The sequence below is a fragment of the Antedon mediterranea genome, chromosome 2, assembly GCF_964355755.1.
Source record: "Antedon mediterranea chromosome 2, ecAntMedi1.1, whole genome shotgun sequence".
Lineage (NCBI taxonomy): Eukaryota > Metazoa > Echinodermata > Crinoidea > Comatulida > Antedonidae > Antedon > Antedon mediterranea.
In genome coordinates, this window is record NC_092671.1 from 38,206,056 (window position 1) to 38,229,562 (window position 23,507).

Genomic DNA, 23,507 nt, shown 5'->3' on the forward strand with positions numbered 1-23,507 from the left:
AGTTCAGTGGGTTTAAAATTGGTTGATACTTATAGAGGGCGCTATTAAGTTATTAACTAAGTACAGTATTAATAATAATATTCTTTGGTATTTTAATAATGGTTAAAACCACCTTTTAATACCTTTATAGGTTATGTAATTAGGTGCATGTTGATGACTGATTAAAGGAAAGATGTAACCTAACGCTTTGGCAAACTAAACTACACAAAACAAAAAGTGAGAGAGGGAAAAAAATGACCCCTAAAGGCCAATTTACACAGACAAGCTGTAGCGGTAATATAAATGTTATTCCTGATGTCATGACCATTTACACACTCACATTAACTCACCCACAATGCAAAGCATACGGGTGGTTTTTTCTCAGGCTAGATACAAATTCTTTCTGTTTTTTCTCTCAGCGCTTTGGGACAATCTTTTGATTGTATAAGCGCTTTATAAATCGAACATTCATTACATTGGGACAAGCTACGCGGTTTTCCGCTTACATTTACCGCTCGTCTGTGTATTACAGGCCTATATTAAAATAGCACTGCTTTTATTGCCGAGTTACTACAGTAAATCGTATGTAAAATGGAAATTAATCGGGACCCAGACATGACACAGGTTTTTTTTTTTTTAGCTCAGCAGTGTTATATATATATTTATTTCACAGTAAAATAATAATAATACAACAGAAAAGTTCAACAAACTCACTTCCATTTTTTTTTCATCTTTAATGGCATTTTGAAATGACAGAGCTTATCTATACATGAGTTAAACAATCAGTGTTTCCGGTCATTGTACATGCAAGGCTAACTACATACGTCACAAGCCCCTGCTTAAAAAAACCCCCAAAATAAGTATGGTACGCCCACATCCATCCTTGGTTATGATAAAATTAACATTCATATTCCTAACTCACCACATTTGTGCTACTAGGCTATTTCTGTATGATAAAATGAGAAGGTTGGTATTGTCATTATAAAACATTATGTTAATGTTAGCTAATCATCTTGATCAATAACATAAAAAACAAGGTGGACAAAATATTAAAATACACTGTAAAGTTCAGCAATATAAGGTATAAGATATAATTGTAGATTCCAATGTTAAATAGGCCACAATAAACAATATTCAAGTACAGGTTGTGTATGTATGGAACAGTCTATGAGGTTTACTATGAATACCTCTACTGTACGTTTCTTGGCTTATTTCATTGAGAGGAGACTTTAGTAAAACCACCTTTATACACAAATAAAAGATATGTACAAACTCTAAAGCAGTTCAACCTGTGAATTTGGTAGTTTATCATTTAGGATTTATAAGTTAATTGTATTAGATTGAAGTGGTTCTTCAAGTTCAACAGTTGCTATTAAGCGTGGTTCCCACTGGCGACGCAACACAAGGACGTAACGCAATGCAAGTGAATTGACCAATCACAAGCGATGGCTTATTCGCTTGTTATTGCTAACTGTCTATAACTTCGCTTGTCATTGGTTAAAACGCTTGCGTTGCGTTTACGTCCTTGCGTTACGTTCTAGTGGGAACCAAGCTTAACCAGGGAATCGTGATTGGAACTCCCTGCTATAACATTGCTATAACATTAACAATACCAATGCCAAGGTAATAATAATAATTTATGATGGTTGTACCAAAATCAAATTACTTAAAATAAACAGCATTGGGTTTCCACATCATATGTAAAATCACACTAAATAACAAATACAAACATACCACAAGCAAAAATAAAAAACCCAATGAGAATAAATATAATGGGAAGTGGTCCAAACAAACTATATAACTAATCACCAACAAACATAATATAACATTTTTATTACAAAATTACTGTTTTCACGATAAGAAATAAATTGAATTAAAATAATAAGATTCATAAAGTTGCACACTTCAAACATAGATTTGTTAAAGAATAAAATAAAAATTAATTTACAAATGTGATGGGCTGTTTGTAGCCTAGAAGCAATTAACTTTATAATTCTATGTAAAATGCTGTCAAGCACTCAAGCACCAATGTTCTAGCTTTTCTATCCTTGAGCAGTAATATTTGTTCTCTAGTGGCGGCACTCTACGAACCAACTTTAAATATAACCCGAGAATGTACGTACAACCGATCCAGTAAAATGGTTACATTCAAGACTACGATTATGTACCATGTTAAATTAAAATAAAATAAAGTAGATACACCATCATAAATATCAGCATTTCATCAAGCAAAACAGTCATTTGTTTACAGTTCATTCTAAGCAAATTTTTCTAATAATAACAATCATAAACTTCCTGTAAAGATGAAATTTATTGGTTTTATAGGATGCCAGTTAATTTAATTTAGAATTATTTTTAATTTTGATCTGCGAAAAAATTAAGAACTGGAAAAGAAATGACAATTATATATAATGTTAAATATAGGCCTAGTCAGTTTTTCTTAAAACTATTGTTATTCCCACTTGGTTTGTTTCTATACAATGGCAAATTATCACTTTCAGGAGAGGTACTACTTTCTTTTTGGTCAACTGCGCTTACAATAGATCACATCAAATAGTAACATCTCCCTACCCTACTTACATCCCAACTTATCACATAAACACAGAAATAAACCTTATTTCTCTGTCAGGATCATTTCAGATTTGAGCAAGTATAATTTTATTTATTATTTCAGAATCTTTTTGTATTTTAACTGGGTGCTTGACACAATTAATATTGTAGAATAGTTCATTTGTTCTATGGAATCCATGCAATCATTAATAAAATATTTAATTATTACATGATTATGAAGATTGAATATTTAGAAATTGACCTATGACCTATAAACATGGAATTTCTTTTAAGGCTACATGAATTAAAATACATGGTGTTTGCTGATTGGTTGAAAACATTATCATTCAAATTGCTAATTTGAATAACGAGTGGCTGCTCTGTACAGTCATGCTAATTTGTTAATACCACTGATAGTCTCCGCATTTTTAGCTAAATCCTAATATTTTACAAAAATCTGAAAAAGTGGTTAAACTATAATACACTTTACACACCTTGCCGTCATTCCCAGCTCTTCTATACATTTTATTATCTTATATCCGCCGGGTATTTAAAAATTCAATTCTCACTTACGTTTATTACAACATTGCACTAAAAGTATTAGAATTGACAACTGTTTAAAAAATTGAAAACAAAAAAAATGACAATTTATAAATTTTAACCATAAAGAAGAAAGCCATTTTGTAGAACACAGGTTTAATCGAACGTACACAATGTGCGTTTTATTTTTTTCGTATGACTTGCAATGGCCAGCAGAAAAATTAGACCATTTAAAAAAAAGAAATCTATCAAAAACTGTGATCGCAATGCTATAGATATCCTGTGGATATTTCATGTCACATTTTACGATATATACACACATGCGAGACAGCGGCCATCCGCCTTATCGATTGATCAGTTAGGAGCTATTTAATATCAATCTGTTAGCTCAACACTATGTCAGCATGTTCTCTATAACTTGTGTTTTTATAAGCTGCATATATTTTCTTTATCGACTTCCCGTACTGCTCGGTGAAAGGGGCGCTTGGTTTTGTTTTTCTTGCTGTGCTCGTTTGATGTAAAGATTAAGAAGCTTCATCTGAAAACAAAAGAATAATTAATTTATTACAAAAACAAAAATGAATCATATTCTTGGGCATTAAGAAAGAAAGAAAATATTGCAGTAATTGTAAATAGAGAATCAAGGAAAGCAATGGTTTGGCTTACTTAGACCCAATTTACACTTACTATTTGGGCCGGCCTCATAAAGCTAGTGAAAACTCGCTGGATCAGGCCCAAATAACTTACCCAGGACCCAATTGTAAGGGTAAATGGGGTCTTATATTCATACACAAAGCCCCATGGGGAGAATTACATACACAAAATACCAACTTTAGATATTGTGTACAGTATAAAATGTCAAAAAATAAATCAGTATTAAAATGGATAATAGGATGAATATAACATAGGATTTTTTTAAGCTGATTAAAAAAAAGACAAGGCTGTGACATTCATTCATGATTATTTAAGATCGTATAACGTACCTTGCTACCAGGAAGATCTTTAAGGTATTCTTTGAGTTCATCTCCAATTGTACAATGAATAGCAACAAGGCAAAAGACACTGGCTTTTCTAACGCTGCTCTCTTGGTGATCATACGACTAGAAAACGTAAACAAAATCACCTATCATTTAAAGTAATTGTTTAGATTTCGTGTTAATGAGCTTAGCCATGGTAACTGGTGATCATTCGTGAGCGAGTGGCCAAGCGGTTAAGACAGTGGAACAGTAATTATGTGGCCATAACATGGGTAAGTGCTCGAGGCTCACTCGCTCCATGGTTCTGGTGGTAGAACAAGTCTTCTCGGATAAGGACTATAAACCGTTCAGTTTACACATCTAGCTCATATACACTTTAAAGAACCTGGTACATCTTTCGAGACTAGGAGGGTGTTAGCTAGATAATAGTACATCACAGCAACTTTTTCCCTTACCTTTAGGAGCACTGGTACAACTTCAGCAATTACATCAAGTACGTAAGTTTCATCCATAAGTTCAATGACTTTTGTTAACATTTTAATAGCAGCTTGATTGATTGGGTAATCAGCCGTCTGAATAATGGGACAGAGGACGCGAACGCATTGTTCAGGAGGGATTGAGTTGGCTAGAGTCGCTGACGTGTCTTCCGCAGCACGTACAACCTGAAAGAACATAAATGAAATAAATATCAAAGTGATAAACATAGAAAAGCAGCAACTTAAAGGGGAAATTTGAAATAGCAACTGAAAGGAGAAATTTGAAATAATCAGCAACTTAAAAGGGAAATTTGAAATAATCAGCAACTTAAAGGGGAAATTAGAAATAAACAGCAACTTAAAGGGGAAATTAGAAATAAACAGCAACTTAAAGGGGACATTTGAAATTATCAGCAACTTAAAGGGTACACTGGATTGTGCATTATAAATTAAAACAAAGACATGTTTGTTACCTCTGTTTGTGAATCCTTATGAGCTTCAAGAATTTTGAGAATGGTTAATTCTACGTAGTCTTTGAAACGATCTGGTTGGTTGCGTAGAATCTCTCGCAGAACTCTTAAAGCAAGAGCTCTGATTGTTGCCTACAATAAAATTATGAAAGTGATGTGATCATATATGGACATAATGATGTCATATTATCACTTACATATTTGGGCATATCCCTACCATATTTGGGCAGAGCTTTACTTTCTATATTCTATGTATTGTATGGAGTTCTCTGATTGGTTGATTATCACATGGCTTGCATAATACTTGGATCCATCCTCACTTTCAGGTGGTACATTGCATGTTCAGGGTTTTTATAAACATTTTAAGAATTTTTAAGAAATGCAAGGCTGGTATTCGAAAACCAACCTGTAACGGCCTTACTATGAGAACATATTCCAAGCTTCATTGATATTCACAGTATGTGTTAAGGCGAACTCAGACAGCATCGTACGACAAGGCCCGACGAAACATCTTGACTCATCAGAGCTGTCTGAGTTAAATCCTGACGAGACCAGTCATCTTGAGATAGAATGTCGGGCGTAGTTTTTAAGTCTTTGTGAGAACTTTAAACATGTTTCATTTTCTCCAGACAAGATGACTCATTGGGCCTCGTCATACAACGTTGTCTGAGTTGGCGTTTATGAAACAAATAAAAGATGTTTTATTACCTCTGAATCTCCAAGTGTTTCCAACATAAGAAGCAGAACCGTTTTGAAATGGTCGTCCCACATAGTCAAGCTGTTCTCACGTGTTAAGCGAATTAATTGAATCATGGCTGCCTTCCTTTCCTCAAATCTGGTGATAATAAACAAAATATAAATTACAGTATGTATGTGGCTGTGATGGTTAAAGGGTCTGTGCTGGAACAGATGTGAAAGACCCTTTAAGCTCTGTCTATACTATCAAATTTCAAACTAGTTTGACAAAAAAAGTTTGATGTGCTCAAATATGGTAGTAATATACCCAAATATGGTAGTGATATGACATCATCATGTCCATATATGGGCACATCACATTTTGTTGTCACATAAAGTTTGATATTGAAGACAGGGGTTTATAAGGAAATGCTACTTAGACCAAATCACTTTCAAACTAAAACTTAAGACCTTAATTTACCCCGAGCCCGAGAAACATTATTTCAACATCTCAAAAAAGTTTAAATCCTTCGTTTTTTCCTCCCGAGAACATTTTCAGAAAGCTCTGAATAAACTTCCATACAATATTTTATATTTTAGATATGTTTTTTCTACAATTACTTTAATATAAAGGTGTTTCATTTAGGGACCACAGTGGAAATAAGTTGCTTTTGTACTTTTCATTTTGTAAGCAAACAAAGTTACCTTTCATTGTGATTGGACAATTCTTTCAACAAAGGAACAAATGCATCTGTCACGTCATCTGGAATAGCTAGAAAGAGACAAACAAAACAATGAAAGCACTTAGAAACTGAGTGAAGTACTCGGTAAAATATATCAGGGAAAATATTAGTTGGAGAGAGAGGGCACACTGCTTGATATTTTATAAATGGGTAAATGGGGGAATAACCTGCGACTTGCAGTCTACTGGGCTGAATTGCGCACAGGTGTGGACGATACATATCACATCTTTCTTCTCCCCCCAAGGGTCCGATTGTTTTGAGTGCTGCCACCAAACAGCCCCTGTTCGCAACAACAGGGGCTGAATGGACCAGTACACCAGGGTAAACCCCTACTCCTTCGAAAAATGTACTGGGTTCCCAGATGGGTATATTGGAACTCAAGTTTTGTTTTGTTTTGTTTTTTTTTCTTTTTTTTAGTCTTTGATAGTTGTATACTCCCTCTAGGAGAACAGTCTTGTACTGAAGTGGTCAACCAGTATAAAGAAGATATACATAAATAAATTGAACTAGACTTGAACTCGTCACTTTGACGAGTTAGTTATCCGCACCACAAACGCTGCGTGCAAGTCATACGTTAGATTTTTTGCACAGAGAAAAATATGGCATTATGACCTGAACTGAAGAATATGATATGTTCTTTAGTGCTGCTGAATTCTGTCAATTTTGTGTCATATAGTATATACAGTATAAACCGTATTGTCTGCATACATGTTACATACAGTGTAGAATAGGTGAAATTACGGGACCCGCCATTTATTCCAATTTTTAACATGGCGACGGTATCAAAATGAAAAACTAAGATAGTAATTTCGGCAGGAAATTATCTCAGCAACAACATATTACCGTGTAGAAGAAATTTGAATACGTAAAATATAGATGCGCGCTCTTTTAAATGTGATGAACTATGACGGAAATTATGAAAATACGACTTTTTATATTCAACTGGCCATATGATGACGTTAAAACATCTGATTGGCAAAAAGTTAACATAAATTCGTATCTACAATCCAATAGCTGCCAGTAAACGTTTTACCCATGATTATCACTTTTTATTCTGACGCGCTATAACAGATTGAAATTTACTGTAAAGGTGAAAATAAGTGACCCACGTTATTTACATTTTTAGACATGATGACGTCATAAGAATTAAAATATTTTTAACTCATGCGAAAGATAGTTGATTGACCTAGAAAATATCAAAATCGGGGTGAAAATGGATAACGGATAAGTGGAGATGCGCTCTATTAAATGTGATGTAATATGACGAAAGAAATAAAAATCCTATATTTTATATTTGGGTGGCCATACGATGACGTTACAATGTCCGGTTAGCCATATTAATGCATGATCTGATATCTCCTACTCATGAACTTCCAGAATATGCAAGAAAAATAACTTTCACCGTTTAGTTTAGAAACTATAAGTGTTTAAAAAAAGGTATAATTTTGACAAATTTTGAGGAATTTTTGAACTTTTTCATCAAAAACGCACGTAAATTATCCAATTCGACGTGCCCGTATGACGTAATTGTAAGTCGAAATTATTCAAAAGTTGGTAAAATTACTAGACAAGGCTGGAAAAACATAAATTACGTGAAAAAAAATGTCTTCAACGCTACGTGCGCATCACGCGCGTAAAAAATCGCGCGCGCGTGGGAATTTTGTACATGCTCAAAATGACATGAAACGCGTAGAAAGTTGATTAGAAATTGAAATTTCGCATTTTGAAATTTTAAACGCGCGTGCGCGTAACTTCGTGTGAAACATGCCATTTTTTTCTCACAGTCAGTTAGCGCAAGATATAACTTAAACTTTTGCTAAGCTTCAATTTAAATTGTTATATTGTTTTTGATCTATGTTAAATACGCGAAATTCATAAAAACGCATGTAAGTCATGTTGCGCAACTCTGATGTCATTCACAATAGGAGGTGCACAATTTCACGTGAATGCCCACATGTTGACAAAGTTATAAAATGTTATGTTTACACGTTTTTGAGTTACGCGAGACACAAAATTGACAGAAAGAAAGAATAATACAGGAAAAAAAAAAGAAAAAAAAAAAAAAGATGATTTCATACAGTTACAAGGAGTTATCCGCTGAATGCGGATAACTAATGATAATGATGAACTGTCTTACCTCCACCATACTCTTCTTCATCATACAACATTGAATCTGTCAACGCACCTCTACTTGATCTTAAATTCTATAAATAATATCAGTTAATGTTATTAAAGATGTATTGTTTCCCAAAAACATGAAAAATAAAGATTAATAAAATCAATTAAATAGGCCATTTTACAGTTTTAATAAAGTTATTCACTTTTTTCCAAAAAATATTATTATTTCACTTATAAAAAGACAAAAGAAACGGTTAATCCAACCAAAAACCATTGTCAATTTAAGACCATTTAAGTATCTTTTGCTTTAAATTACATTTTTTCAGGTTAACACTTTTTTTTTTGATCCAGTTTTCGGTCAAAGTGAGTAACTATTACATGACATTAAAATGGTATAATTCAACAAAAAATGTGAAAACAACAATTTTTTTTAGGGGGAAAATATATCTTTAAAATTATTCAAAACATAGTTATGTTGTTTTAAAGTTTCTTTTTTAAAATATGAATATATATTTAGTATATCTGAGTGTTAATACTAATAAATAAGGGCAACATAACATTTTTAAACAAATTTCTAACAAAAATGTGCATATAATTAGTTACAAATTGATCATAAAATGTTAGCATAATGGATTTATGTAATAAACATTAAATTAAAAATATTATGGTTAAACTTTGATTGGGCCATACACTCACAATAGTAGGAGTGAAGATGAAATATTAAAATTATGTTGAATTACTACAAAAATTAAAACAAAATGAGTTACAAGTTACAATGAATGTTAAGCCCTGTCTACACTATCGATCTAGTTTGACAAAAACAGTGTGATATGCCCAAATATGGTAGTGATATGACATCATCATGTCCATATATGGGCACCTCACATTTGTTTTGTCACATAAAGTTTTATAGTATAGACAGAGCATTATACTGTTATCTTAATTGGCTATAAAAGTGTACTTAACAGAGGTACTTATTTCTCTAAAAATAGAGAAAACACAATTTCAAAATATAATGACATTAGACATTAGAAACCATTATACGATGAGTGCGGAGGGAAATTTATATTAAGTTACAAAATTAGTATAATGATAAAAATAAATGGTTGTCCCTTAAATACTGCGATAAACAATAATTTGAACAATTTGTGAAGGTGTTAGCGGTATAGTAAAAATTTAACCAAAATGAATGTAATTTGTTTAGTTAGTGTGCAAAATTTTTGTTAACCAATAAATTTTAGATGTTTTTGTTTTATAAAATTACACTAACTTGTACCGGATAATTTGATAAGCTAATTGGACTATCAGGACGAGAGACATTTTGACGGCCGGTTGTCAGAAATACGTCATCTTCAACCGATGAAATTGTGCGAAAATCGGAAAACTTGTGAATTCCCTCCGAACTATCAATCAGAATTTCAGGCATGTAAGGGGGGCGTTTGGCTACCTCACTGCCGTTCATTCGGCCGTTGCGTACGTAACCGGTGTCCATATCGCCACGGCTGCTAAACGTGTAGTTTTGAATTTCAGCTGTTGTTTTCTGTAGAGACTTATAAACTTCTTCCGAGTTCATATTGTTGTCTATTTCATCGTAGTGATTTGACGTAGACGAACTAAAACGTGGTGACGACTCAACGGAGCGTGGTGACCTCTGCAATGTTGACCTTGGAGATGACCTTTTAGCTTCCTCTGCCATTTTCTATAAATGAATAAAACATAATAAAAAAAAATCAATATTTAAATAAAAGAAATATTGGAGGTTGTTGGATTAAACTTACCGATTGACACATTCCAAAATATTTAAATAGTTTACAGGTGGTGGGGTTACATTATGTAAATTTTCTGATGACATTTTCAAGGCGTATTGGGTGCTATGAAGATGCCACATAGACAGTGCATTGGTTGCTCACACGTGTTGAAGCGAATGACAACAACAAAACATACATTTTACACAAAAAAATGTCAATTATAGTAATGCACCAAAATAAAAAAATAATCATTTTCTTGTAAAAACCAAGTTCAAAATTATTAATAAACCGTAAAATATATAATTTTCATTAATAAACGTAGAAATTATAAGAAAATGTCAAATCTAAGAAAACCAATTTTGATAAATAAGAATTAAAACACAATTACAATTAAAAAATATACACTATAAAGATTGATGGTTTGTTTTAATAAGTAGTTATAAATCACGATTTATTTTAATTATTTTACTTTTTCGTACAATATTAGAAGATATTTGTAACATAAAAGGCCATTTTATCTACTATTTAAAAATTAATTTGGGAAGAGTGCATATAAAAGTCAGTTCAGCTGGTTGTTGCGTATTTCATTATAATATATTAGTAAACCAATGTAAAGCAGCGGCCCGTTATTAGGACTTTATATCATGACAACACAGATAAGTTTGCGCACAATCGGACACTTAAATGGCCATACTAAGTTATTTGATATCTATACGTTTTGTAGATCTCTGTCACAATGTTTTTTTCTCTCTATATTAGTGACTGTGGGATATAGATATAATATTCTGCTGCTGATAAGTGTTAGAAGTTTTCCACTAAACTAAATGTATTATTACTAGAGTATCGCACAAACAAACATGTTTATTGAAATATAAAATAATCTATAAAGTTAAAGCATACTGAATACTGATTTGTTAGTAAAGCTCTGTCCACACTATCAAACTTTATGTGATGTGCCCATATGTGGATGTGATGATGTCATATCAATACCATATTTGAGCATATCACTACCATATTTGGCAACACATTTTTTTTGTCAAACTAGTTTGATAATGTAGACAGAGCTTAATACAGGCATCTTCTAAATGGAACCGCCTTCTTTGATTGCCTATGATTACATATGATGTTATATCAGAGTCATGTAATATAATATTGTTCATAATTTTAGATTGAAATTAAATTTTACATTTAATTTGGTATTTTTAGATTTTTGTCATAGACATTTACAAATTAAATAAATCACAAACAACGATTAGCATTTATATGTTTTGAGAAGAATTGATAAAATGGTAACTGTATAGTACATTCCATACCTAGTGGATAAAATATGATTTAACACAGTAGAAACACTCCTGAACTGTTCCAAAAAAGGTGACATTGTTTAAAGCACTTTTATGTCAATGAAACACTTTATCCTATTGGAATGTATGATGGGGTTTGTAGTGACAATGTAAACAGTTTTATATCAACAGAAAATTATATTATGTTATTTATACTGATCACCATATTGGTTATATATTAAAATATCCAGCATGCCCACATAGGTAATAAGTACATGCTTATTATTGTAGTGTAACTAAGTTTGTTATTGTTTCCATGGAATCTCTATGGTTACAATACATAACCATGGCAATATTTTATGGTTATTGTATTCAGGCAATCTCTATGGTTACAATCTATAACCATGGCAATATTCTATGGTTACTGTTTCCGTGGAATCTCCATGGTTATAATGCATAACCATGGCAATATTAACAGGATAGTACATTTGTAGAAAAAAATATATGTAACCATTGTAAATTCTATGGTTACAATCAAATGTAACAATAAAATAAAACATATGATTAATTTGAACTGCAATTATTATATAATCATTTAATATTATTCTAATTGGAATTATTACTAATTATATTAATGAAAACAGATGTATGATATCTAAACCATTAACAGTAAATAAGGAAATATGCTAATGAGGTCATATGCTAATGAGACAACACACTAGTGAGAGACATACACATGCGCGTAAGAAGCATGCAGCAAGAATCCACTTGCAGTAATCTGCAGTAATCTAGTCTAATGGAATGCAGTATAAAGCCACACAAAGAAAAGCATAGATAAAATAAGCCAACAAAAAGTAAAAATCACTAAAAAAAACAAAATGTAAATACATATGCATGAAGCAGAAAGCAGAAAACTAAAGACTTGATTATAAATAAAAACATAAAGTGAAAAGCAAAGTGACAAAAAAAATGCACATAAGGGCTTTATTTCCCTCTTTTCTGATTGGCCGATGTATATTACCTCATTCCCGTGTGTTGCGGTACTACGCATGTAATTACGCAAAAGCTTCGTAACTCCTTCCTAGAACGGGACAGAGACAAAGAATGACAAGCTTTGTCGGTTGCACAAGCAAAATACCGACTACAATTCCAATTTTAATAGTATACTACAAGCATCTAAATATAGCAGATAATAGACTTTAAAATACTACGCGATTTATGAATAAATGCATTTTATATCAATGATATTTTTAAGTTTAATTTAAAAAGTTTGGTATGTCAACTGAATATTGAACAATATTAATTTTATTATATCAATAATATTATTTTTAAAAATGATACAAAAATTGGGTTGAGATTTTATTTTAAAGATTAAACATCTATTTCAGATATTAATTTACTTAAGAATTTGAAGAAAATTTGTAAAAAATATCTGAATGTAGTGATAGTATGATCGCACTATTTGGCAACTATTAAGCAATAGAGCGTAAACAAACGTCTGCACACGCTCACAAACCAATTGGCATTACGACAGCTTCTCTGAATACTTATATCAGCAATGCTAATCGGTTTGTAATGTAATGTTTGTTATGCTTTCACTCTTCATAGTTTTTGTGTCATGAAATAGAGCTTTATATGGTGCAATAGTACATTGCTATTGCACTTTAAGTAGTGCAATAGCACTTTATGTACTGCAATAGCACTTTAAATAGTAGTGCAATAGCACTTTAAATAGTAGTGCAATAGCACTTTAAATGGTGCAATAGCACTTTAAAGTAGTGCAACAGCACTTTTAAGTAGTGCAATAGTATTTTTAAGTAATGCAATAGCACTTTTAAGTAGTGCAATAGCACTTTATGACACACTAATTCCAGTTGAATTTTCTTAATACTTAATAGCCAGTGAATTGGAAGAATTGTCTGCGTAATAGACCAATGTTTGTGAAAGGTCACTATAAATGAATGATAAAAGGTCCATTTAAAAACCATAATGAATGAAATGCAAAATAATCAAACTTAGCAGAGTGAATTCACTAGAACAAGGTTGATCACAAAAAATTAAATTAAAGAACAAAATATTAAATAAAAGTGGGACTATAAAAGCAAAGAGTAAACAAAATCAACAAAGGGTATTAAGAGTGGATAAAATAATATAATTGCATGGCTAAATAACAGGCAAACTATGGTCACATCTTCACTCCTAATTTACAGTGCCTAAACTCAAAATTAAAATTTACTAAACATTTATACTGTAACAATTATATAATGATGATAATTTACAATCAATTCGTATTTATAACACAAAATTATTTACTTTATAAAATCAACTAAAATTTTAAGTGACCGTATAATTTATTAAAACATTTCCTAATACTAATATTCAAAGGATATTATATGTGATTATTTCTATCATTATTTAATTTTAATTTTCCTGAACAAGATTTGTGAATGGAATGAAATTAGAAATGATGTTAATTTCCCATGTTTTAAAATGAGATTATACATTTTGTGCAAAGATATTTTATGAATAAAATACTAGTTTTAAGCAAAAACTTAAGTGTTTATATTTCCCAGCTAATCTATAATATGACCTAATTAGTTATGCATGACAAATTATACTTTGCAACCAATCAGATTTCAGATTAAATATACACAATTTCATCTTAATTAAATCAATTAATCTTGTTTTAATAGTAGATATCTTTTAAAGAAATGTTCATACTGGATAAATATTTTATCATTATCAATGATAAAAGGTTAGTTTATAGTTTTTAAGTTAAATTTTTAGTGAATGTACTCTTGCAACTTCTTCATTGTAAATGTATTATAATATTGCTTGCTAGATAGGAACAAAGACTTTCTTAAGAGTAAATGCTCAAGAGAGATATGGAATAAAGTTGCACAAGTAAGAGAGCATTCAGTACATAAGATAAGTACAACTTACCTGGAATGTTTTGGGCAGTACTGATAACATAGAACTGAACTCGGGCGTGTTTAATTCAAACAATGCAATAAGAACTGCTTGAGAAGCCTACAAAAGAGAAGCATGAATTAGACACACAAAATATATATTTATTACGGCCATACTGCGTTGAAACACCGGTTCTCGTCAGATCACCGAAGTTAAGCAACGTTGGGCCCGGTTGCGTTCTGGATGGGAGACCGTCTAGAAATCGTGGCGGGTGCTGTATATACTGGAGAGTGATGGTGTAATGGTAATATCGGACTAGCATGTGATAGGCATGGGTTCGAGGTTATCTGTACCATACTAATTGCATCCTTAGGCAAGATGCTTTACTCTCATTGCCTAATCTGGTAGGCGCTGCACTGCTGGCTGCCGTGGGTCCGTGGAGGGCCTAATCCGAATTTCCTCACTGAGGACAAATAATAATACAAAAATACAACCAAAAAAAAAAAATACAAAATATATATATATATATAATGCGAAATTTATATAGCGCTATTTCGTGAAGATCAAAGCGCTGTGGACTTACACCTTTTCACGCCATGCCAGCCAACAACAGCGCCATTAGGTCTGTCCATGACAGTGGCTCAGTGTGTATACTAGTACACCGGGGTAATCCCTTACTCATCTCGAAAGATGTACTAGGTTCTTTAAAGTGCAGACAAGCAATATGCATACACTGGACCTACGGTTTATAGTTCTTATCCGACAAGACTTGTTCTACAACCAGAACCATGGAGCGAGTGAGCCTTGAAGCTTTGCCGATGTTATGGCTATGGATTATGGTTTCACTGTCTTAACCGCTCGGCCACTCACTCCGTATAATATAAATATAACTCTGGTTAAGGACGAGAGTATTGATTGAGAACAGTAGTACAAACCTTTCTAACATCAGCACTCTTAGCCTCACTGGTCCAGCTTATGATGCGTGACACGGCAAGTCTAGTCTCACTGGAGTTAGCAAATTCAGACGGATCCATCAATCTGGTTAAGTTCTCCAAATAATTCAACATTGATACTTTTACCTGGTGAGTGTCAAAGGTCAAAGTTTAAAGTTCAACATTTAAATAGAAATGGTTCAACATTCAGTCTTTACTGCTTGGAAACAACAAACAAAACATTCTGTAAATTAATTTACCTTAGCATTTGGTGTCTGAGTTTGATCTACAATGAATTTGGTTAAAATTCTAAATTGTTCATCGTATGGAAATGATTCCCTAAAAAGAACAAGATAATATAAAATAATGTTGTTGTAAGCTCTGTCCACACTCTGTCAATGATCATGATAACAATATTTTATGGAAAAATATCTTTTAACATCAGCAATACCTATATTAAACAACAGATTTATCTTTCCATCATGAAATGGTTGGTTAGCAATTCTAATTAATCAATCAATAATTATTCAATCAATAAGTAATTAATCAATCAATCAATCGTCAATCAATAATTACTTGATCAATAATAAATGAATCAATAACCTATCAATAATCAATAATTAATAATCAATAATTACTCGATCATTAACAATCAATAATTAAACATTCCATAATTAATCAATAATTAATCAATCACACAAACAAATCATTCACATTCTCAATAATCAATAACTATTTTCCAGGCTCTTATCAACTCACGTTACAATTGTAAGAAGTTTTTCAACCCTCTGCATAATAGAGCCCAGTAAATCTGAGCCTGTCTTCTGTAGTAGGCGTGTCATCAGTATAAACAACCAGTCAGAAAGGTCCTGTTTGTAAGATACCACAAAGTCCATCAATGTGTCTAAAAATAAACTGAAGACCTGCAAAAAAAAAAAACCATCATAATAGTGTGTACATAAAGCTCTGTCTACACTATCAAACTTTATGTGATAAAAAAAATGTGATGTGTCCATATATTTATTTCTTTATTTATTTATTAACAATATCTAACCAGGGTGGCCCAATCAGTCAAAAAGACTGGTCTCCCTTGGGGCCCTGGGTACAATAGTACATGGACACGATGATTTCATATCACTACCATATTTGGGCATATCACTACCATATTTGGGCATATCACTACCATATTTGGGCATATCACTACCATATTTGGGCACAGATGGATGTAATTCTCTTACTTTACTATGTGGATCCACAAACATTCTAGTAAATAATTCTGTTGTTCTCTTTAGTTCTTGTCTCCTGCAAAAATAAATTTAAATAAGTTTTCAGAGAGTACGGTAATATTGGGAGAGTTCCGGTCTTCAGAGAGTGCAGTATTGGGAGAGTTTCCAGTTTTCAGAGAGTCTGATATTGGGAGATTTTCCGGTTTTCAGAGAGTCCAGTATTGGGAGAGTTTCCGGTTTTCAGGGAGTCTGGTATTGGGAGAGTCAACTGTACATGCAATTAGTTTTCAGACTCCCAACTTACGTGAGTATTCTGTGAGTTTGTAACAACATCTGCAGACCATGTAAACCCTCTTTTCTCTCGGACCATGCCGGACTTGCCATTTTGGCCAGGATTTCTTGTGGGTCCTCGATGGCACGGCCAGAGTTAGAGCCATATGAACACACACTAGAGACATCGCTGTCTTCTCCATCGGAACAGTTACTATCCCATCGTTTCCGCGATATCTGCAAGAAAAAAAATATTACTTTGTAGTGCAGAAAAATAACGTCTTATTGCATTAATAGAAAATCTAAATTTAATGTAAACTACAGACAGATGATTGTAAGATGCAGTCAATTTGTGTTTCCTGTACAAATTTAAGTGATATACTGGTATAAGCATTTCGGTATTCCATTCTATATTGCAGGATTCTACTCATCCCATGCATAATGTATTTGAAGCGTTACACAGCGGTAGATGTTACCGGTCCATCATCTCTTATACAAATAGGTTTCGTAACAGCTTTCATCCAGCTGCCATTCGGGCACTGAATGCTCGTCAGTATACCATACAAGAGTGATGTGACACTTTGTAATTGTTTTTGATTTGATTGAGAGATTAACTGGCTGTCACAATGGAGATAGGAAGTTATGGAGCAATCTAGAAGTCATATAAGTGTGGTATGTCATGGACTAAGTAAGTAAGGTAAAAGCGTCACTTACAAGTGCGTTGTGTAAGGCTTGTTCCGCCTCCTGACCCGTGCCCAGTACTCGTTGGGCTAAGATGTTTTTCTGTGTCAGCTCACGGCCTGGGTGCTGGTTAGTGCCTCCACTTAATCGTCTTTCACGATTTGATGAACTTGAACCTAAAGAATTCAACAATTCAATAGCAGATAGAATATAATTGGTATTCTGGTATGATGTAAATTGTTATCTTTACAGTGATGTTAGTGCACCTGTTAATCTAGTGTACCGGTACCAGTTAATCTAGTGTACCGGTACCAGTTAATCTAGTGTATAGGTACCAGTTAATCTAGTGTACCGGTACCAGTTAATCTAGTGTACCAGTACCAGTTAATCTAGTGTACCGGTACCAGTTAATCTAGTGTACCGGTACCAGTTAATCTAGTGTACCGGTACCAGTTAATCTAGTGTACCAGTACCAGTTAATCTAGTGTACCGGTACCAGTTAATCTAGTGTACCAGTACCAGTTAATCTAGTGTACCGGTACCAGTTAATCTTGTGTACCGGTACCAGTTAATCTAGTGTACCGGTACCAGTTAATCTAGTGTACCAGTACCAGTTAATCTAGTGTACCGGTACCACACATCATTTGTGGTATACTAGTACAGTAGTATACTGGTACAATATTAGGTGGCATACCGGTACAATTTACACTGGTACGGTATTAGTTGGTACATTGGTGTACATTACTATGGTATTCACTAATGATAGTACCAAACAGACCAGGTTTATGTGTATGACAAAGTACAAACTAAAATCCTACAATAATGTCATATTTACACTAAAAACAAATTTGTGTCAAAAAAAACAAAGCATATTAGAATTACAATATAAAATATTGAATTAAGGGTTAATTGAACGAATGAATTTGGTGTGGTATTCACCTAATGTGCAATATATTTATTAAGAGAAAAAGATGATTTACAAACATGAATTTAAATCTAATTATCTTAGAATAATAAAAGAAATCTGGTTAAGTAAAATATTGTTATTGATAAAACTCTTTGAAAATTTAATTTTGTTGCATGGTGGAATGTTGAAGCATCAGTTTTATGATTTTATCAAAGGGCAAAAAAAAACAAACATCAAAATGGTATAATTGTTCTCAATAGAGGTGTACCCTGCACGAATACCTATAATTTGCTCAATTGGGAACCAAGCTTGGCAAAGCATTTACATACTATTCTGAATATTATGTCCTCTATTTTTACTGCAAACTTACTGTAACCATAGCGACTAGGACTGTTCTCTCGACTGGCACCTTGACTCCGTGGGACAGGGATGCCACTCCGCCTCCGTGTCCGTCCCTGCGTGTTATTGCCGTTGACGTGACGACCCATGGTTGCAAACATCTTGCTAGATGGTGAAGCGGACCGACTACCCGACCTGCTACCAGCTGTATAAGTGCAAAATAAATGGCGCTTGTTTTTTGAGATCATGCAATGTTTTCATGCCAACTGTAGGGACTAAAGTGTGTTCAGGCAAGCAGCGTTGCAGTTGAGACCAAAAGCAGACCAGGTTTTATAACAGGTTTAATTTTATTACCAGGTTTTGGAACCATAACCAGAATAAGTTTTATTATCAGGTTTTGTAATCAGGTTTAATTTTATTACCAGGTTTTGGAAACATAACTGGAATAAGCTTTATTACCAGGTTAAGTTGCATTACCAGATTTCATAACCAGTGTTTTTTAACCAGGTTTTGTAACAGGTTTATTTTTATTACCAGGTTAAGTTTAATTACCAGGTTTGTAACAAGGTTAACTTGCATTACCAGATTTCATAACCAGTGTTTTTTAACCAGGTTTTATAACAGATTTAATTTTATTACCAGATTTTGTTGCAGGTTAAGTTGTATTACCAGGTTTTGGAACCAGGTTAAGTTGTATTACCAGATTTCATAACCAGTGTTTTTTTAACCAGGTTTTATTTTAACAAACACAAATTAAGTAAATATCTTGTCTTGTGATTCTAATAATTTATAATTTGTTTTTCTCTTGTTAAATTGCATCAAACAATGTACACTATTAATTATAATCAACAATACTAAAGTTTAATAATCAATTAATTTCTGGCTTTTTTTCTTCGTTTTGTCTATTTTTTTAAAACCTTGAATCATGTTGTGGTAATGTAGAATAATTTTAATGTTAGCTGATCATTACCTTCTTTTTGCTAATTTGTTTAATAGGACAAACTTTACCTAAATCGGTCTACTTTGGTCTAAATTGAACTCAAATATGAATTTATTGAAAAATGGGAAAATAATATCATGACAATAAATTAAAACTGAATTCAATGAAAAACAATATTTCGAATAAAAATTATTTTTATGTTTATAAATGTATCTATTTATTTTATACTACAATGATATGCCTAAATAAGGTCATTTGTAAGTAATTTTTTTTATCTAAAATGTGCTTGTTACACAACATGTGCTATGGGTGGAATAAATTCTTGAAACAACTGTTAAATGAACACATTATACAAATACTTCAAGAAATTAAAAGACAGTATGGATTAAAAATAATGAAAATCACATTAAATATTTGACAAAAGGAGTGAATATCAAAATGATAAATAAAAGTGTTGAATGAAAATTGTTTATTAGAACAAATAAATTTGCCTTTGTGTTTAATTAAATCATATTAAATATGATCAACATTTATGAATAAAATAAAGAGGTTGAAAAGTAAAAAATAGGAGAAACTGGTATATGGAATAAAGTGGACAAGCAGAAGAAAAAAGAAGAGCAAAGAATTTTGTATAAGAAATACTGAACATTTTGAGATAAAATACAAGGAATTATTTTAAAGAGATTCAGTAATTATAGAATCAATGGTTAATGAAATGAAATAATAGATATGTACTTACGTTGTGATTGGGAAACCCCGACACGGGAGCGAGTCCTAGTGGCTCTTCCATTTGATAATGGCACCCTCCCGTTACTGTTTAAACCGGAATTGACACGACTTGGAGTGCTCGCTGAATAACGAAAAACCATCATGTTAGAAATTAAACATTAAAAAATTATAAAAATACAGAAAGAAAATGTGTTGGTTGAGATACGGTTAAAGATCATGCAATTTATATTATGTTGGATGCGTAGAGTATCAGAACGCTCTAAGATATGCTATGCTCATTGAAGCATGACACATGTCAACTGTAACAAGAGATCGGAGAGTCTCTATTGGAGAAATAAGATAGCATTGAATATTGTTACGCATTAGTGAACAGCGATCGAGAGGGGCAGCAGAAATTGTCACTTTCATGGCCATGTGTAAATTCCATTCCGTTGAGCTTGTGCATTCAACCATAACAAATCAATTGTACACATGCCAAGTTTAACACGCAAACAAACTAATTGCGCTTATGGCACGACATTCTGACACGCATGGGTGAATATGGTTCCGGGGCCTCTCCATCAGGTGCAAAAACTAGTCTGTTCGTCTGAAACAACTTGCGACATTCATTGTTAAAAACAAATATATACTAGTCTACTATATACTGCTTACTTAAACAGGTAGTAGACTAAACAAAAACAAAACAAGGTGTATACTATATATGTATATACATTATGTGTACTAAAAAAATTCCCAACTATATATATTGTTATATAATATCCAGCCAATATAGAATAACTTCCCTTACTATAGGATAAATATTTAAAAAGTTTGTAAAAACATGTTAAGACTGTAACATTAAAAATATTAAAACTATATCAGCTCTGAAAATTAAGACCATGTAGAGATACAACATCTAGACTCAATAGAATAAAAAGCAAGGAAAAGATACAACTGAAAGGTAATAACTAACATATAAAAGTACCGTAGCCAACTTCAAAGGATATACCATAGAGATAGAGGTAGAGAAATGATTCAGGTGTAAACATCAAAGGCTACCCGCTATTACCAGGTAAACACAGTTGTTACACATTTACTATGGTACTGACTTTCAACCGCAGTCAATAATAAACAAATTTAAGCGCATATTTTAAATTATTTTGACAAGGATTGAAAAGCTAACGTGAATTGATCGTCATATTAACTAATTCAGCAAGGTAAATATACTAGCTATAGTGCTCAAAAGTAACATCTAGGTTTTTACAACAGAAAACAAGAAAATTAAAAGTTGAAGAAATATTTAAATTACGAAAACTAAGCCAAGAACTTAAGTTTACTGGAAACTTACATTTGTTGATTCTTGGTAAAACTAAAATAGGTTTAAAAATATTAAAAATTATGAAAAACTAAAATAACTGAAGGAAAATTGTTTTGGTGCAAAATGCTATGGTTTTGTGCCATTAATTTATAAAAATTAAAAATATAAAAAACAAAACTAATCGATACAATTATATGTTTATAATAAAAAATATTTTATATTTAAATTAGAAGTATTCAGCGGCAGATCTAGGATTTTGAAATAGGGGGAGGGGGCATAAAAATGGTGAAATGTAGGACTGAGCTTAATTTGATGTCCTATCTTTTGCATTACAATTTGTGAAATTTAGAGGGGACCTGGTCACCCTTGGTATTGGTTGATGATTTAAATGAGTGTGATAAATGATAAAGGCGGTGATGATGATGGTCGCCCTTGGTATTGGTGATGGTTGATGATTTAAATGAGCGTGATAAATGATAAAGACGGTGATGATGATGATGATGATGATGATGATGATGATGACGGTGATGATGATGATGATGATGATGATGATGATGATGATGATGATGACGGTGATATTGATTATATTTAAACAAGAATTACTTTTACTACTACTACTACACAATTACAACCATTTACCTACAGATACTATTCTACAACAAAACACCTTAATAAAGTGGGGGTACACTGATGGTTCCACAAGGGGTATTCTTTAAATGAGGGTCAAAATCAGTCCCTGGGGGTGTCCCAGTGATTCCACAGTGGGTGAAACAAGTCAGTCAAATTTAATCTACTGTATTGATAATTTTAACATTTTGATGAAAGATATTAATTTTCAATCATATAATTAAAAAAAATGTGAAAATGATTAGTAATTTTTTTTGCAGGTTTTAAGGAATTGAACTTGGATTGACTTTGTTTTTTTAAATCTTCTTTTTTCATGTTAATTTATTTTGCTCGGAATCAAAATAATAACTAAATAATATTTTTTTAGCAAAAATTAACAAAAATGTAACTGTTGCTCTGTTATTTATTACCAGAATTGTTATTACATTTAGTGATGCTACTAAAAAAAGAAAATGTAAGATTACATCTATAACAAAAATGCCCACTAGATATCCACTAGATTCAACATAAAAAACGACTCCATTAAAATTATGGAATAAAGCTCTGTCTACACTATCAAACCAAAAAAAAAGTGATGTGCCCATATATGGACATGATGGACACTACCATATTTGGGCACATCACACTTTGTTTTGTCAGTGCAGACAGATCTTAGGAAAATGTTGTATACAAAAATAAATATAATATGAATTTCCCAAATCAATAAAAACAGTTTCTAAAAGAAAATAAAGAATTGTTAAAATCGATGAAGCATGCTACCACACTAATAACAGAATACATTGAACCATTTATGAATTAGTTTGATTGCCACATGAATGAGTGTTTTCATAGACTAGCTAAATGGACATATTTATTGCACAACATGGCAACAAAGATTGTAAAAATTATCTAGACATGTTCACAAACCAATTGGCGTTGTGATAGTTCCTACAACTACAACCTGTTTTAAATTTGGTGTAATTGCTAAAGTAGGTTGGTTTCTAATGGTTAAGTTTTAGATGATTGTAAAGCTCTGTCTACACCATCATACTTTATGTGATAAAAAAATGTGATATGCCCATATATGGATATCTGTGGACATATCACTACCATA

At 32.4% G+C, this 23,507-nt stretch overlaps 1 protein-coding gene across 14 annotated transcripts in view; it reads right to left on the reverse strand.

Annotated features, from left to right (window-relative positions):
• Positions 1–1,795: 1,795 nt before the first annotated feature.
• The window catches only part of LOC140041001 (CLIP-associating protein 1-B-like), a 61,382-nt gene continuing 39,670 nt past the window's right edge, over positions 1,796–23,507 (reverse strand). For 8 of the 14 annotated variants that reach the window (XM_072087338.1, XM_072087344.1, XM_072087339.1 and 5 more), the window contains 19 exons: positions 21,818–21,838; positions 20,501–20,611; positions 18,853–19,026; positions 17,609–17,751; positions 16,929–17,131; positions 16,637–16,700; positions 16,158–16,321; positions 15,659–15,737; positions 15,402–15,545; positions 14,500–14,586; positions 12,578–12,637; positions 9,799–10,227; positions 8,548–8,614; positions 6,373–6,439; positions 5,701–5,827; positions 4,996–5,124; positions 4,502–4,708; positions 4,053–4,169; positions 1,796–3,607 (listed from right to left, as the gene is read on the reverse strand). In XM_072087338.1, coding sequence (XP_071943439.1) covers positions 3,518–3,607; positions 4,053–4,169; positions 4,502–4,708; positions 4,996–5,124; positions 5,701–5,827; positions 6,373–6,439; positions 8,548–8,614; positions 9,799–10,227; positions 12,578–12,637; positions 14,500–14,586; positions 15,402–15,545; positions 15,659–15,737; positions 16,158–16,321; positions 16,637–16,700; positions 16,929–17,131; positions 17,609–17,751; positions 18,853–19,026; positions 20,501–20,611; positions 21,818–21,838 — 2,483 coding nt within the window. In that variant the 3' untranslated portion in view covers positions 1,796–3,517. The remainder of the gene's footprint in view (positions 3,608–4,052; positions 4,170–4,501; positions 4,709–4,995; positions 5,125–5,700; positions 5,828–6,372; positions 6,440–8,547; positions 8,615–9,798; positions 10,228–12,577; positions 12,638–14,499; positions 14,587–15,401; positions 15,546–15,658; positions 15,738–16,157; positions 16,322–16,636; positions 16,701–16,928; positions 17,132–17,608; positions 17,752–18,852; positions 19,027–20,500; positions 20,612–21,817; positions 21,839–23,507) is intronic. The other 6 variants (XM_072087347.1, XM_072087343.1, XM_072087341.1 and 3 more) reach the window with 4 other exon arrangements.